We start from the raw sequence: 16051 nt of genomic DNA on the forward strand, positions 1-16051 counted from the left end.
TAAAATTATACAAACTAAATAAATCAGTTTTTATGTGGTAAGGGCCAAGAAACAATTCCTCTGCTTTTAAGTCCTGTTATGATGTTACCCAAAATACTTTCTGATATTTTCAAGGGACAAACCAGCTACAACTCACGATGCTAAATCATTCATTTAAACTTCAGTGCAGAGAAGAGTAACTTCAAGCCAGTTAGTTGAAGAACGTCCTGGAGAGCTACAGGTAAGTCTGTCTCCTTCTATCAGCCATGATGTCCACAGACCACAGTAAAATTATGGTATGGGTTTACGGTTTTGCCCAGGTTATGCATGGTCCAAAATGCTTGCTCTCAGGTATATATTTTTACTACAGTCTAATTTACTACTACTCTGTACTCTTAAGATTCAAAGTATACTGATTATGTTAGACACACATTTTCACCAGTTCTTCCTGGGTCTCCTGGTGAGCAGTGGCTAAAGGGAGCAATGATGAATTCAAGTACCCAACTTGTCAGAATGAAACAGGGAAAAGTGAGTTCTATGCAGTACACTGATATTTGACAGGAGATTCTGATTGATGCATCAACATACTTTTGTGAGCTGACACGATATGATATGAGTCGGAAGTTTCCATCTGGAGGAATAAATGACAAAACTCTTTCAGATTCCCAACGCTTGAACCGGATGCAGGGGTGGAAGCTGACATCATCTAGAAGCCTCGGGTTCTGCCAGGGAAACAGAAGACAACCATATTTATAAAGTATAATGAATATTGTAACTCTAATTCAGATACTATGAGAAATTATATGCTTCATCAAGATATAGCAGTCATGTAAGAGTTTGTTATGATCACATCAACACAACTTTACAGTTTCACAATGCTTTAAAGTCTGCAAATATTTTATATACATTATTTTATTTATTTGAATATTTGATATATTCAAATTGAACTGAACTGAATTCAATTAATTATTGAATTAATTAAATATTCAATTAATAATTGAATATTTGATATTCGAATATAAAATATTTGAATATTTTATATAAATATCTTATATACATTATTTTATTTATTTGAATTTCAATAACTATGAGGTAGAAAATGTGAGTGGTATCATTTCCATTTCATAGATGAAAAAACTGAGGTTCAAAGAGCTCAGGGTCAGGACAAGTTAGAGGCAGAGATAGCATCAGAGCTCAGTTCTCTTTATGGTTCTTAGTAGTATCTGTATCTAAAATGATGCTGTATCTAAAATGATGCAAAAGATCAATATCCTTTCATATCAACAAAGCATGTAATAATTCAGGAAAAGCAGCACTGCACATTTGCAGATGCCAGCCAGCCATTTAAGCTACTTCTAGCATACTCAGAGGCAAAGACCCCTCCTCAGCCTTTCCATAAAGGCAATGCTCATCATGTAAGCTACTGTCTTTGGAAGCTGTGTTAGGAATATTTCTTAGATAATCCTTTGCAATCTAAAACAAACATGTCTCAGTATTTATCATTTCATTTAGTACTTCACATGTATTAGGCTTGCAAGGAGCTACAAAACAGGAGAAAACTTACCATGAAAGAAAGGGAAAGGTCAGGCATTCCAGATAGCTTAATGCAAGCATCAATTACCCCCTGAATTTCTGCAAAGACTGTAGATCCTAAAGAAAGAAAAAAAGGTGATAACATCACTGGAATCTGCATCTTTACTAGAGCTATCACTGTATCTGAAGTAATGGACATATCTCCTGGGTGTCAGACATACTGAAGCTTTGCACATCTATTAAAAGGTCAGAGGACCCATTACACTAGTTCAGATAGCTTCTTTACTGAGCGCCATGGCCTATACCTATCTCTGGTTAGAATATGATAATTTTAAGGAAAATCAAACCTGTCCCTATCTTTATAGCATCTACTTTGTAAGACTGCTGGATATGAAGTTAAAATATTTTTTCCCAGTGATTTTTAAAATTAAAAAAAAATTTATTCAATTTTTAAAGGTTACTTTTCATTTACAGTTATTATAAAACATTAGCTATATTCCCTGCATTGTACAATACATTCTTGAGCTTCTCTTACACCCAACAGTTTGTATCTCCCATTCTCCCACCCCACCCCACAATGGTAACCACTAATTTGTTCTCTATATCTGTGAGTCTTCTTTTTTGTTAAATTCAATAGTTTGTTGTATTTTTTTAGATTCCACAAATAAGTGATATCATACAGTATTTTTCTTTATCTGGCTTATTTCACTTAGCATAATGACCTCCAAGTCCATTCGTATTGCTGCAAATAGCAAAATTTCTTTCTTTTTTATGGCTGAGTAGTATTCCACTGTGTATATATCTTCTTTATCCATTCATCTGTTGATGAACACTTAGGTTGCTTCCATATCTTGGCAATTGTAAATAATGCTATGAACACTGGGGTGCATGTATCTTTTCAAATTAGTGTTTTTGTTTTCAAAATTCAAATATTTTAATGACCTTTTTTTTTTTTTAGATTCTATATATATGTGTTAGCATATGGTATTTGTTTTTCTCTTTCTGACTTACTTCACTCTGTATGACAGACTCTAGGTCCATCCACCTCACTACAAATAGTTCAATTTCGTTCCTTTTTATGGCTGAGTAATATTCCATTGTATATATGTACCACATCTTCTTTATCCATTCATCTGTCGATGGACACTTAGGTTGCTTCCATGTCCTGGCTATTGTAAATAGTGCTGCAATGAACATTGTGGTACATGACTCTTTCTGAATTATGGTTTTCTCAGGGTATATGCCCAGTAGTGGGATTGCTGGGTCGTATGGTAGTTCTAGTTTTAGTTTTTTAAGGAACCTCCATACTGTTCTCCATAGTGGCTGTATCAATTTACATTCCCACCAACAGTGTATGAGGGTTCCCTTTTCTCCACACCCTCTCCAGCATTTATTGTTTGTAATGGCTCCTATTTCTTAAAAGTTAACAGCTAGCTTAGTCCATTTCATTAAAACTTGGCTAATTTTATTTAAAATACTTTAACAATAAATCAAAGTTAAAATATTTAAAATAAAATTAGCCAAGCTTCTAATGAAATGGACTAAGCTAGCTGTTAACTTTTAAGAAATAAGAGCCATTATTCTTTAATAGTACAGCTATTATTCCATACAATGGAATTTTATAATAAAAAGGGCACTCACTGTAGAGATAGTGTCTATAATTCACAGTAACTCATATTCACACACCAACTAGCTGTGTGACCTTGAACAGATTACTTAACTCTTCTAAGCCTCAGTTTCCCCTTGTATAAAATGTGAGGGTTGGACTAGATGTTTTTAATAAAACGTTATGATTCTAATACAGTACTGTTCTTTAGTCTGGGGTCTTTACTAGAAGGACTGCAGATAAAGTGGTAGCAAAAAGTATGGTGCATAGTAGATATACAACAAATATTAAACTGAATAAATGGCAAGATGGAAATGAATATAGGGTAATAACTGGCTTAAAGTAAGGTGGCATTAGATCTGATTTACAAAGGTTTGGCATTTCTCAACTAGAGGTTATGAAAATAATATGAAACCTCTGGACAAAATAAACAGATTTGAAAATGAATGCTTTTCCACTGAAATGCATACTGCCAAGGGATTTCGGTTTTCTATTCAGCTTATGTCAGCTGAACTGTTTTTTCCCTGATAAGATAATATGCACACAATTACCTGATTTATCTATAATTGCATCTATTTCTTCAACGACATCAAAATAGGCTTCATTGTTTGTGTACTTTACCCCTGCTCGGCGCCATGGGATGTTGGACAGCTGCCCAGTGGGGAGTGTGTCCCCAACATTACTACTGCCTAGAAACCGGAAAAACAGAAAGCAAAGCTAACACATAAGATGCTCATCAGAAAAGCTCTTAACAGAAAAAAAAACTCAAGTACTTTAGCTGCTTCTTTAGTGTTTGGGTATTTCTCCACTGAAGTTGTGGATGGTTTACAGAACTGTCAGAGACATATCCATACCAATGTGATCAAATTTCTAGAAGACAGAAATAGGCCATGTGGTCCTGTGTCTATCTGCCAAACCAGGTTAAATTCATTTACTTATCTTTTGCTTCCTGTGTGTTAACAGTAACCTAACCTAATTCCAGTGGCTAAACAACAGAATCTCATCCTGCTACCACTGATGAAAAAAGAGGCTGGTTGTTTCAAAACCCTCTGCTGATAAAATGTCTGCACCGAGAATACAGAGTGATAAGTAGGCCATTTGGTATTCAGCTTAAATTATACATGAGATGCCGCCAAGCAGAGTTAACTGGCTGAAGAACATACTCTGGCCGTTTCCCATTTTAAGGTCAGCACACCCATATGGCACACCCACATGCAATATGGCTAATGTTCAAAATCTGGCTAATTTCCTGGTAAACTGACATATGTCTGAAAATAAGTCTGGTTGTCCAAAACATATACCCTTGAGCTGTGACATATTTAACATTCTGGTTAATTTACTTTTCCAACTCAAAAGTAGTACATGCTTAACAATAACAACAACATGTGAAAAGTTCAGAAAAGTAGCTAAAAAAAATCTATCTTCCTATCACCAAAATACAACTACCATTAACATTTTGGTATATTTCTTTAAACATTTCCCTCAAAACAGGTTGCATTTATTATTTTTTTCTATTTTGATAATTTTGCTTTTTTCAGATTTCACTTTAAAATATACAATTGGCCCTTGGGACTTCCCTGGTGGCGCAGTAGTTAAGAATCCGCCTGCCAATGCAGCGGACGCGGGTTCGATCCCTGGTCTGGGAAGATCCCACATGCCTCGGAGCAACTAAGCCCGTGCACCACAACTACTGAAGCCCGCATGCCACAATTCACGAAGCCTGTGTGCCTAGAGCCCGTGCTCCGCAACAAGAGAAGCCACCGTAATGAGAGCCTGCTCGCCGCAACTACAGAAAGCCCATGCGCAACGAAGACCCAATGCAGCCTAAATAAATAAAATAAATAAAAATTTATTAAAAATAATAAATACATACTTCACCCTTGAACAATGCAGGGTTTAGGGGTCCTGATCCCTGTGCAGTTGAAAATCCATGTATAATTTTACAGTTGGTGTTCTGTACACATGGTTCTGCATCAACAGATTCAACCAACTGCGGCTTGTGTAGTACTATAATATGTATTTACTGAAAAATATCTGACTTTAAGTGGACTTGGGCAGTTCAAACCCGTGTTCGATTGTAGTTGCAGTCAAAGTACACATACAACTTTGTAGTGTAATTATGGTTGGTGTTCCTGTCTCCAATCCTGTTGCCTTCCAGAATTTTCTAAAAACACTGCTTTAATCTTTCTGTTCAAAAACTTTAAATGTTTCCCCACTGGCTTTATGATTAAAGCTAAATATTTAGACTACCATTCCAGGACTTCCTCAACTTAACTTTTTAATTTTATCTCACTACTCAACTGAAAAACAGCTCTACTTCTGTTAAACAGGTTAATACAATTCAAGATTTTTCACTGTGTGTTTTTTCTCATACAGTTCCATCTATGAAGAATGTTCTTATTCCTCCCTCTCTTCCTAAATTCTATTGATTCTCCAGGACCCTGTCCTAGGGCCACCCACTACAGTTCAGGAGAGATTACTTTATCCACTGACCCACTCTCTTGATCTTTATAATGTATTGCCTTAACAATCCATGTTATGGGACTTCCCTGGTGGTCCAGTGGTTAAGACTCAGCGCTCCCAGTTCAGGGGGCCCGAGCTTGATCCCTGGTCAGGGAACTAGATCCTGCATGCATGCTGCAACTAAGAGTCCGCATGCCGCAACTAAAGATCCCGTGTGCTGCAACTAAGATCCGGAGCAGCTAAATAAATAAAAATAAAATAAACAAATATTTTAAAAAATATCAAATTTAAAAAATTTTATATTTCACTAATTTTTTTCTGACTATAAAATACATGTTCATTTTGGAAATCAGAAAGTATAATGCAAAAATAAAGATAATATGTAGTTCCTTAGCTGGAGATGGTATTATAAACTTTAGAACATTTTTTGTGGGAATATTTATGTATAATTAAGAGTAACTTTTTATGGTTGTGTGCTTTTTTTTTTTTCTTTTTTGGCCACGCTGCACAGCTTGTGCAATCTTAGTTCCCCGACCAGGGACTGAACCTGGGCTCCAGCAGTGAAAGCAAGAAGTCCTAACCACTGGACTGCCAGGGAACTCCCTGTTTTGTTTTTTTTTTCCATTTAATATTACACCATGTGTACCCTCCAGTGTCACTACACCATCTATAAAGTATGGAATTGCTTTTCAAAATCTTATACTGTTATTTATGTGTTTTAATTTTTTTTTTCAGTTTCTCATCCAGAGTTTACGTTTTAGGAGCAAAGACACCCCATCTTTTTTTTTTTTTTTTTGGCGGTTAGTTGATGTCTTTTTTAAATTTATTTATTTATTATTTTTTTTTTACATCTTTATTGGAGTATAATTGCTTTACAATGGTGTGTTAGTTTCTGCTTTATAACAAAGTGAATCAGTTATACATATACGTATGTTCCCATATCTCTTCCCTCTTGCGTCTCCCTCCCTCCCCCTCCCTATCCCACCCCTCCAGGTGCTCATAAAGCACCGAGCTGATCTCCCTGTGCTATGCAGCTGCTTCCCACTAGCTATCTACCTTACATTTGGTAGTGTATATATGTCCATGTCTCTCTCTCGCTTTGTCACAGCTTACCCTTCCCTATCTTTCCTTAAATTTCTCCTGACACTCAGTCTTGCCCAGAGGATGAATAAAGGAATGATCACTTTCTTATAGGCCTCTCTTACCCCATTTTTTAGGTCAGTGCACTTGGAAAGGGGTTTGCAATGGTGGACAGTATAGCTGAAGTGGCATATAACATTTCACAGAAATCTTTCTCTAGAAGACTTTGATGCTTTCAAAAGTATATCGTCCTCTGGATGTACCTAATTTCTAGGTATACTCAAGAATTAAACCAAAATTAGAAGTTTGTAACACAAATACAAGGCCCACAATGCACGAAATCTCACAAATAGACTAATTTTCTCTTTTTAATATATCTTCTATATGTACAAAATAAAGACTTGGAGGAGATGGCATGTACTCTGTGGTGCAGTCTTAAATTTTCTATACTCTAGTAATTGTGGGGTATGCAGCATAATGCCAGATTTATAATGCTATATTTTAATTTTATTTTTTTCCAGCTTTACTGAGATATAATTGACATATAACATTGTATTAGTTTAAGGTACACAACATAATGATTTATGTATATATTACAAAATGATTACCACAATAGTTAACAGCTGTCACTACATTGGCTTCTTTATGATTAACTGGGATAATTTATTCAGTCTTACTAGTTACTGTTAAACAATAGTAATAATATTTTTGTAGTCTTGTAGCAAAATAACAGAAGAGTAATAACCAAAAGTTCTGTATCATTTAAGATATAGTCTCTTTTCATGAAAAGAAATATATATCCATTTTAACATTATCACTAACTATAATTCTGGCCAAAATGGACTACCTTAATAATCTGCCAGATCATAAGCAAAAATGAATTGTTTACGAAGTTTTAATGGCTCAGTTCCTAACAGAGTGTGTTTCATCTTACCTGTAATAGAGTTGACGACAGAACGCAGAATTGTTGGTGGTTTAATCAATTCTTTCAAAATGTTAGATTCAGTAGCCAGTGGAAATCCATTGTCTAACATTTCTTCCAAGAGCTCATATACTATTACCACGTTATCCTTAATTGCAGCCTCCGAACACTCACCAAAGTAGTCCTAACAAAATGTACATAACATTACACAATGGAAGACATGAAGACAGGCTTGCTAAATACTTTTTGTTCTAAAGGGTAAGCTTACAGTAGCATAATTCATTGTTTAAGATGTTGAAAATATGTAAAACAGAGGGAAAAAACCCTCCATAGTTCTATATACTATTTCTCAATATTTCCTTAATATTTTTAAATTGAATTCAATTCCTATTACATATTATGCCAGAAAGTACACTGAAATGTTAAAACAGAATGTGAACTATAAACTTCATTTGCCTTGATTAGGTACTCCAAAAAACAAAGATCAGTTTAAAATTATTGGTATATTCAGCAAGACAAGAAAAAAATAAAGTGTAAGTATTGGAAGATTTCATAACCAGTCAAAATTGTGGTACTATTCAGAGAACTGTATGTGGAGGGCACTATTATTTCCTGATGACATAATTTATAATACATAAAAAAAAATACAGCTTCCATTACCATGAGATTGTTTTGTTCTTCTAAAACAGTAACTGGAGCACCATGTGTACTACTGTATGCCCTACTAAAAAAAAGGTTTATGTTTATGAACTTATGCTTAGTTGAAAAGAAGAGGGAGAGAGAGACAGAGAGACAGACTACACATCAAAAACTGGGTATTTAAAGGACATAATCATAATATAACTTGGATAATTCAAATTCAAAGTATCTGATGAATAACCAACCTGAAAAGTATCAGCAACTCGATGTAGGAACTCAATTACAAAGAGAGGTGGCACTTCAGTCTGTATGACAGAGACAAAGAAGAGCTTATCCCGATAGATACTGATGAGGTAGTGGTGAGGTGTTGAAATAACAGGTGGTACATTTTCAACATCAGCTGCTTTCTCTTGAGCTTCAAAGAAATAATCACAGACAGACTGGCTCACAACACTCTTCCAGTGCTTCTCTAGAAATATGTCACCGGAACAGTTTATGAGAAATAGACTGTGGATCATTTTCTGGGGGAGGAAAAACATTTAAATTTAGTATATATCAAAAAAGTATCCTTGTATTATCTGGACACCAAAACCAGATAAAGGCAATACAAGAAACTACAGACCAATATCAGTTAAGACTATAGGTATAAAAATCCTCAACAAAATACTAGCAAACTGAATCCAGCAACATATAAAAAAGATTATAACCCTGACCAAGTGGGATTTATTCAAGAATGCAAGGTTGGTTCAACATATGAAAATCAATCAACACAATATACAATATTCATAAAATAAAAGACAAAAAATATAATCATTTCAAAAGGCGCAGAAAAATAATTTGACAAAATCCAACAACCTTTTGTAATTAAAAATATTTAAACTAGGAATTGAAAGAAACTTCCTCAACCTGATAAAGAGCATCTATGAAAATCCCATAGCTAGGGACTTCCCTGGTGGCGCAGTGGTTAAGAATCCTCCTGCTAATGCAGGGGACATGTGTTCGAGCCATGGTCCGGGAAGATGCCACATGCTGCGGAGCAACTAAGCCTTGTGCCACAACTACTGAGCCTGCACTCTAGAGCCCATGCGCCAAAACTACTGAGCCCGTGCGCCACAACTACTGAGCCTGCGCTCTAGAACCTATGCTCCGCAACAAGAGAAGTCACCACAATGAGAAGCCCGTGCTCCGCAACGAAGAATAGCCCCCGCTCTCCGCAACTAGAGAAAGCCCGCGCACAGCAATGAAGACCCAACGCAGCCAAAAATAAATAAATTAATTAATTAAAAAAAAAAAAAGAAAATCCCATAGTTAACATTTAATACTTAAAGACCAAAAGCTTTCCACTTAACAAAACGAACAAACAATGATGTCCATTTTCACCACTTCTATTCAACATGGTACTGGAGGTTCCAGCCAGGGCAATTAAGCAAGAAAATGAAACAGAAGGCTTCCACATTGGAAAGGAAGAAGCAAAACGATCTCAATTTCCAGATGATATTATCTTGTATGTAGAAAATTCTAAGGATTACACATACACACGCACACACTAATTACTAGAGTAATAAATGAGTTAAGCAAGGTTGCAGAATATAAAATTAATATAAAATATCAACTGTATTTCTATACATTAGCAATGAATAATCTGAAAATGAAATTGAGAAAGCAATTCAAAAGCATCAAACAGATCAAAACATTTAGGATTAAATTTAACAAAAGAAGTGTAAGACCTGTACATTGAATATTATAGAACATCACTGAAAGAAATTTAAAAGACCTAAAAAAATGGGAAGACCTTTCATGCTTACGGATTGGAAAACTTAATACTGTTAAGATGACATGACTCCCCAAATTGATCTACAGATTCAATGCAATCCCTATTAGTATACCAGCTGCCTTTTTTTTAATGGAAACTGAGAGGCTGATCCTGAAATTCATATGGAAATGAAAGAGACCAAGAATAGCCAAAACAATCTTGAAAAAGAAGAACAAATTTGGAGGACTCACACTTCCTGATTTCAGAACTTGATGTAAGGTACAGTGAGGTGCTGGCACAAAGAGAATCATAGAGATCAATGGAATAGAATTGAAGGTTCTTAAGTTAACCCTTACGTATACGGTCAACTGATTTTTGACAGGAGTGCTAAGACCATTCAGTAGGGGAGAGGATAGTCTTTTCAACAAATGGTGCTGGGACAACTGGATTTCCACATGCATAATAAAGAAGTTGGACTGCTATCTCACACCATATACAAAAATTAATACAAAATGTATCAAAGACCTAAATATGAGAGCTAAAACAATAAAACTCTTCGAAAAAATATATGCATAAATCTTCATGACCCTGGATTAGACAACGTTTTTAAGATATGACATCAAAAGCACAAGGAACAAAGGAAAAAAACAGATAACCCAGACTTACATCAGCATGAAAACTTCTGTGCTTCAAAAGGCATTATCAAGAAAGTAAAAAGACAACCTTCAGAATGAGAAAATAACTGCAAACCATACATCTTACAAGGGACTAATATCCAGAATATATAAAGAACTCTTACAACTCAATAATAAAAGACAAATAACCCAATAAAAAATGTGCAAAGAATTTTAAAAGACATTTCTCCAAAGAAGATATACATACAAATGGCTGATAAGCACTAGAGCTCACTATCTTTTCAAAATATGAACTAAAATCACAATGAGATAACATTTCATATTCTCTAGGCTAGATATAATCAAATCAAAAGGCAGACAATAACAAGGGTAGACAAGTTTGTGGAGAAACTAGAACCCTCATACATTGCTGGTAGGAATGTAAAACAGTGCAGCTGTGCGGAAAACAGTTTTGAGCTCTTCAAAAAGTTAAAGACTGAGTTACCAAATGACCCAACAATTCTACTCCTAGGTATACACCCAAGAGAACTGGAAACATATGTCCATACAAAAACTTGTACACGAATGTTCTTAGCAACATTATTTATAATAGTCAAAAAGTGAAAACAATCCAAATGTCTATCAACTGATGAATGGATTCATCAACCAATGAATGGATAAATAACAGATATCCAAAATGAAATGTTATTCAGCCATAAAAAGAAATGAAGTACCAGTACATGCTACAACAGGATGAACCTTTAAAACATTATGCTAAGTGAAAGAAACCAGATACAAAAGATCACATATTGTATGATTCCATTTGTATGAAATGTCTAGAATTCAGGCAAATGCACAGAGACAGAAAGTAGATTAGTGGTTGCCAGGGCCTGGGTAGAGGGGGAAGAATGGGGAGTTACTGGTTTTTGTATTTCTTTTTGAGGTGATAAAAATCTTCTGGAATTAGAGGGACTTCCCTGGTGGTGCAGTGGTTAAGAATCTGCCTGCCAATGCAGGGGACATGGGTTCGAGCCCTGTTCTGGGAGGATCCCACATGCTGTGGTGCAGCTAAGCCCGTGAGCCACAACTCCTGAGCCTGTGATCTAGGGCCCACGAGCCACAACTACTGAAGCCCACGTGCCTAGAGCCCGCGTTCCGCAACAAGAAGCCACTGCAATGAGAAGCCCGTGCACTGCAACGAAAAGTAGCCCCCGCTTGCTGCAACTAGAGGAAGCCCACATGCAGCAACAAAGACCCAACGCAGCCAAAAATAAATAAATAAAATAAATAAATTTATATAAAAATAATCTTCTGGAATTAGAGATTTGTGAATATACTGAAAACTACTAAACTTCACATTTTTAGAAAACTGCAGTTTAGTAGTTTTCAGTCTAAAAAATGCTTAGTTTTAATATAATTATTTTTTCAATTAATAAAAAGTATTCTTTAATACTTTGTAACACACAAATCCACTCCCAGATGGATTAACAGAAATGCGTACAAATATGCACAAAAAACATGTATAAAAATATACTGTAATAGTGAAAACTATTATTATTTATTAATAGTACAATGGGAAAATAAACTAGTGTATTATTAAAGGGAAATACACAGCAATGAAAATGAATAAACTATTGCTACATGAAACAAATATGGACGAATCTTACAAACACAATACTGAACAAACAAAGCCAGGCACAAAAGGATACATACAGTATGATTCTATTTATGTGAAGTTCTAGAACAGACAAGGCTAATCTATAGTTTGAGAAATCAAATGGTTTCTTTTGGGAAGGAGAGTGGGGGTGATGACTGAGACAGGAACAGGGTTGGTCTCCTAAGGTGCCGGTAATGTTTTATTTCTTGATCTAGATGATGGTTACAAGTTGTGTTCATTTTGTGATAATTCATTGGGCTTTATGTTATGGCTTGTATACTTTTCTGAGTGTTAGTTATGCTTCAAATAAAAAGTTTATTGTCCTTGTAATATGGGAGACAGTGGACAAATATCTACCTTAACTTGCTCCTTTCTTTTATATAGATAACATCAGTATCAGGTGTTTAGTGGTCCATTCATTCAAAATTACAGTAGTGAATGATAAATGTAGCCTAAGGAGAAAGAATATAAAATCTATGAATATAATAATTTCTATGCATGAAGATAAATTCCAAAGAGGAAAGGAAGAGTTTCCAGAATGAATTCATTCAATTCTATTGACACAGAAAACAATGACATCAACCTGACCAGTTCTTTTTATAGGAGGTCATTTACTTAATGAAAGCAGTTGACATTTAAAGACTATTTGGTGATGATTTCCTCTTCCCATTTGGTGAATGTTCAATAGTTATTAAGTAAATAATACTAACTACTGAGATGTGCTTTAGCAATTATTGTATTAATAAAGTATGGATGCTGTTAATATTGATAGTTTAGGGTTCCAGTTTAGTAGAAAAAGAAAATGTTTCTTTGTTCAAAGGCATCTCTATTTAGCCAAGTTATCAACCTGAGTTGGCAGCAATAAACGCTGATACCTCAGGCTTTGGACCTACTAAATTTTTCCGGATTAATATCTGGAACCTCCTAAATCTTTCCACTTTATCTAGTCAGATGCTTTGTTTAAGAGGTTTGCTTTGTGTCAGTTTCTATTTGAGTGTTAAAATAGTGCCACTGGAATATAGAGAACCTACTGACTTTTAACCTCTGTTCTCTGATACACTTTAAAAAAACAGAACAGGAGTACCCAGCAATAAGATCTGCAACTAAATTTGCATTGTGATGCCTTTTGTGGAATAAAATTTTCATCTGAAATATAAAGTACGATTTAAAGTGGAACATTGGAATCAACTCAATGAGACCCAGATTTGAGCACTTCAGGTGAGCCCCCTAAGGAATATGGCATCCTTCACAATAATTAATTTTCAGCTTCATTCAAAGTATTTTATTCATTAAAGATAAATGAATTAATAATATCTAAAATTGAGTACTTACTGTGGGCCAGACACTATCCTAGACACTTTTCTTATATTATCTTATTTAATCCTCACAACTCAATGCTATAAATACTGTTTTTATCCCCATTTTACAGATAAGACAATAAAGTCTTGGAAATGATAAGTCAATTATCTAAGATGATACAATAAGTATCAGAGCTAGGATTCAAACCCAGATCCAGTTGAATCTTGAGCTCCTGTTCTTACCTGCCTCTTAGAAACTAATTATCAGGAACACACTCTATTGCATCAGTGTCAGTACAATTTACTGCAATAATGGACATGTCCTCTATCTGTGCTGTCCGATACAGCAGCCACCAGTCACATGTGAGCACTTGAAATATGGCTAATGCAACTGAGGTACTGAAGTTTTAATTTTAATTAATTTAAATTTAAATAACTACATGGAGCTAGCTGTTACCATATTGGACTGGGCAGCAAATGTGCTGTTTGAGCTTATAATTTAAGAGGAAGAGTTGAAGGATATGCCTCTTGTTTAGTTAGAAGCCAAAATGTATTCTAATAAATTATTTAGACCAGAAATTATATTTAAGAGAGCTGACATAGGTTATCTTCTTAAACTATTCATCCTAAAGAAAATGTAGTTCACATGGATCTGTGGTACTCCATTGCCACAATATACCCTAAAAAAGCTGCTTATTCTTGAAGCAAGTGACTTTGTAGTTTCTTTACTTGAGCAGCCAGATTCCTACTCATCCTCTTAAGCTGGTGAAAAATTCTTTCCAGGAAAAGTTTCCACCAAAGTTATTTTCATTGGCAGTAGTTCAGGTCTCAGAAGAATAGAGTAAGTTAAACTGCCATCTGGATTTATCGCTGTTGTCCTCAGTGCTGAGAGGAAAGCACAGCACTTGTAGCTTTCAACAGTGCTTATCTTCAAAACCCATCTTAACCTTCTATTATAGGAAAAAAAAGCTTATTTCTTCTATCCATATTAAGACCAAGGACCTAATGCAAAAAACAAATACCACATGCAGCAGTGTAAATTTACTTGTTTCTTTAGCTACTTATCCTTTGAGTAGCTGCAGTTATTTATTTCATTATTTTAATAAACTTTCTGGGAAAGTTACCACCACAACTATCTTTTTGTTCCTAGTGACTTCTGAGTCAGAAAACAGAATTCTCCAAGCTTATTTTAAAGCCACTTAAGAAACTGTGTTCAGAGGCAGTTCCATCAGAGCTTTGACTGCAGCTTAAATACTTCATAAACCCTCTTTACTGAATGTTGAACACACTCACCCTGATGATTCACAAGCAGTGCAATTACAATAGTCAAAATATCCTTGGAAGAGAGTGTCTAAAAAAGAAAATGTATTCCTTCTATATATAACAGAATGGAGGTATAGAAGGGCCTGTATCTAAGGCGAGAGAATGAAACCAGAAAATAATCTAGCTATTCTGATTTTTAACAAATGTCTTGATCCTGTTCATTCAACAGTTTTGAATGTTTTATATATTAAGCAATGGGGATACAAGGTGAACAGAATAAGAGTCCCTGAACTCACAGCATTTAGAGTTCGGCAAAGAAGGCAAACAATTTAATACAGTAAGATGATAGGGGAAATACAGTACGCTATAAAAATCCACAAGGCTTCAAGGTGAGAAAGAACATAAGACAAAGAAATGCAGTACAAATTTAGCAACTTCAGAAGGAGGATGGAAGTGATGAGATGAGAATGGAGAAGATAAGCAGAGATTGGTTCACTTTATTCTCAGTGCAATGTAAAATCATTTTTTATGGTTTTATGCAGGGGATTCATGCAACCCAATTTACAGTTTTAAGACTGCACTGTGGAAACTGGATAATTGGGCAACTGAATATTGTGACACTAGTTGAGAGATGAGTTATGTGTGGTCTAGACTAGAGTGCTGATAATAGGGATGGAGTAAAATGAAAAGAGAAACATTTAGGGTTGAGAAAAGTTTGGGGGGTAGGGAACAGGCAGTGGAGACGAGAGGGAAAACAAGGGATTCAGCCCTGGTCCTATACAATCTGACCCAATTCTGGATATATTTGGCCCCAATGGATATATTCAAAAGACCATTGTATATATAGGTCTGGTGCTTCAGAGAGAAGTCAAACTGGAGATAGATTTGTGAGTACTGTAATCATGATTTTTTTTTTTGCGCTACGCGGGCCTCTCACTGTTGTGGCCGCTCCCGTTGCGGAGCACAGGCTCCGGACGCGCAGGCTCAGCGGCCATGGCTCACGGGCCCAGTCGCTCCGCGGCATGTGGGATCTTCCCGGACCGGGGCACGAACCCGTGTCCCCTGCATCGGCAGGCGGACTCTCAACCACTGCACTACCAGGGAAGCTCCATGATTTTTTATTAATGCAAAATATAACTATAAGGAGACTAAAACTACAAAGAGAGAATGTGTATAGTAGAAAAGAACCTATGGAAGGAACTTCAAAATCTGAGTAGCATGTGGGTCAAGAAAGTGGACCTGAA

The 16051-nt window shown here is 35.6% G+C and overlaps 1 protein-coding gene across 2 annotated transcripts in view; it reads right to left on the reverse strand.

Moving 5' to 3' along the window:
• AP3M1 (adaptor related protein complex 3 subunit mu 1) overlaps positions 1-16051 on the reverse strand; it is a 38920-nt gene that overhangs the window by 19666 nt on the left and 3203 nt on the right. For both annotated transcript variants that reach the window (XM_022590938.2, XM_089897731.1), the window contains 5 exons: positions 8468-8743; positions 7596-7767; positions 3670-3807; positions 1544-1629; positions 568-701 (listed from right to left, as the gene is read on the reverse strand). In XM_022590938.2, the coding sequence (XP_022446646.1) occupies positions 568-701; positions 1544-1629; positions 3670-3807; positions 7596-7767; positions 8468-8740 (803 nt within the window). In that variant the 5' untranslated portion in view covers positions 8741-8743. The remainder of the gene's footprint in view (positions 1-567; positions 702-1543; positions 1630-3669; positions 3808-7595; positions 7768-8467; positions 8744-16051) is intronic.

Source organism: Delphinapterus leucas, chromosome 16 (assembly GCF_059928025.1).
Source record: "Delphinapterus leucas isolate spDelLeu-1000000601 "Yukka" chromosome 16, BTC_Dleu_Yukka2, whole genome shotgun sequence".
In the NCBI taxonomy this organism is placed as follows: domain Eukaryota; kingdom Metazoa; phylum Chordata; class Mammalia; order Artiodactyla; family Monodontidae; genus Delphinapterus; species Delphinapterus leucas.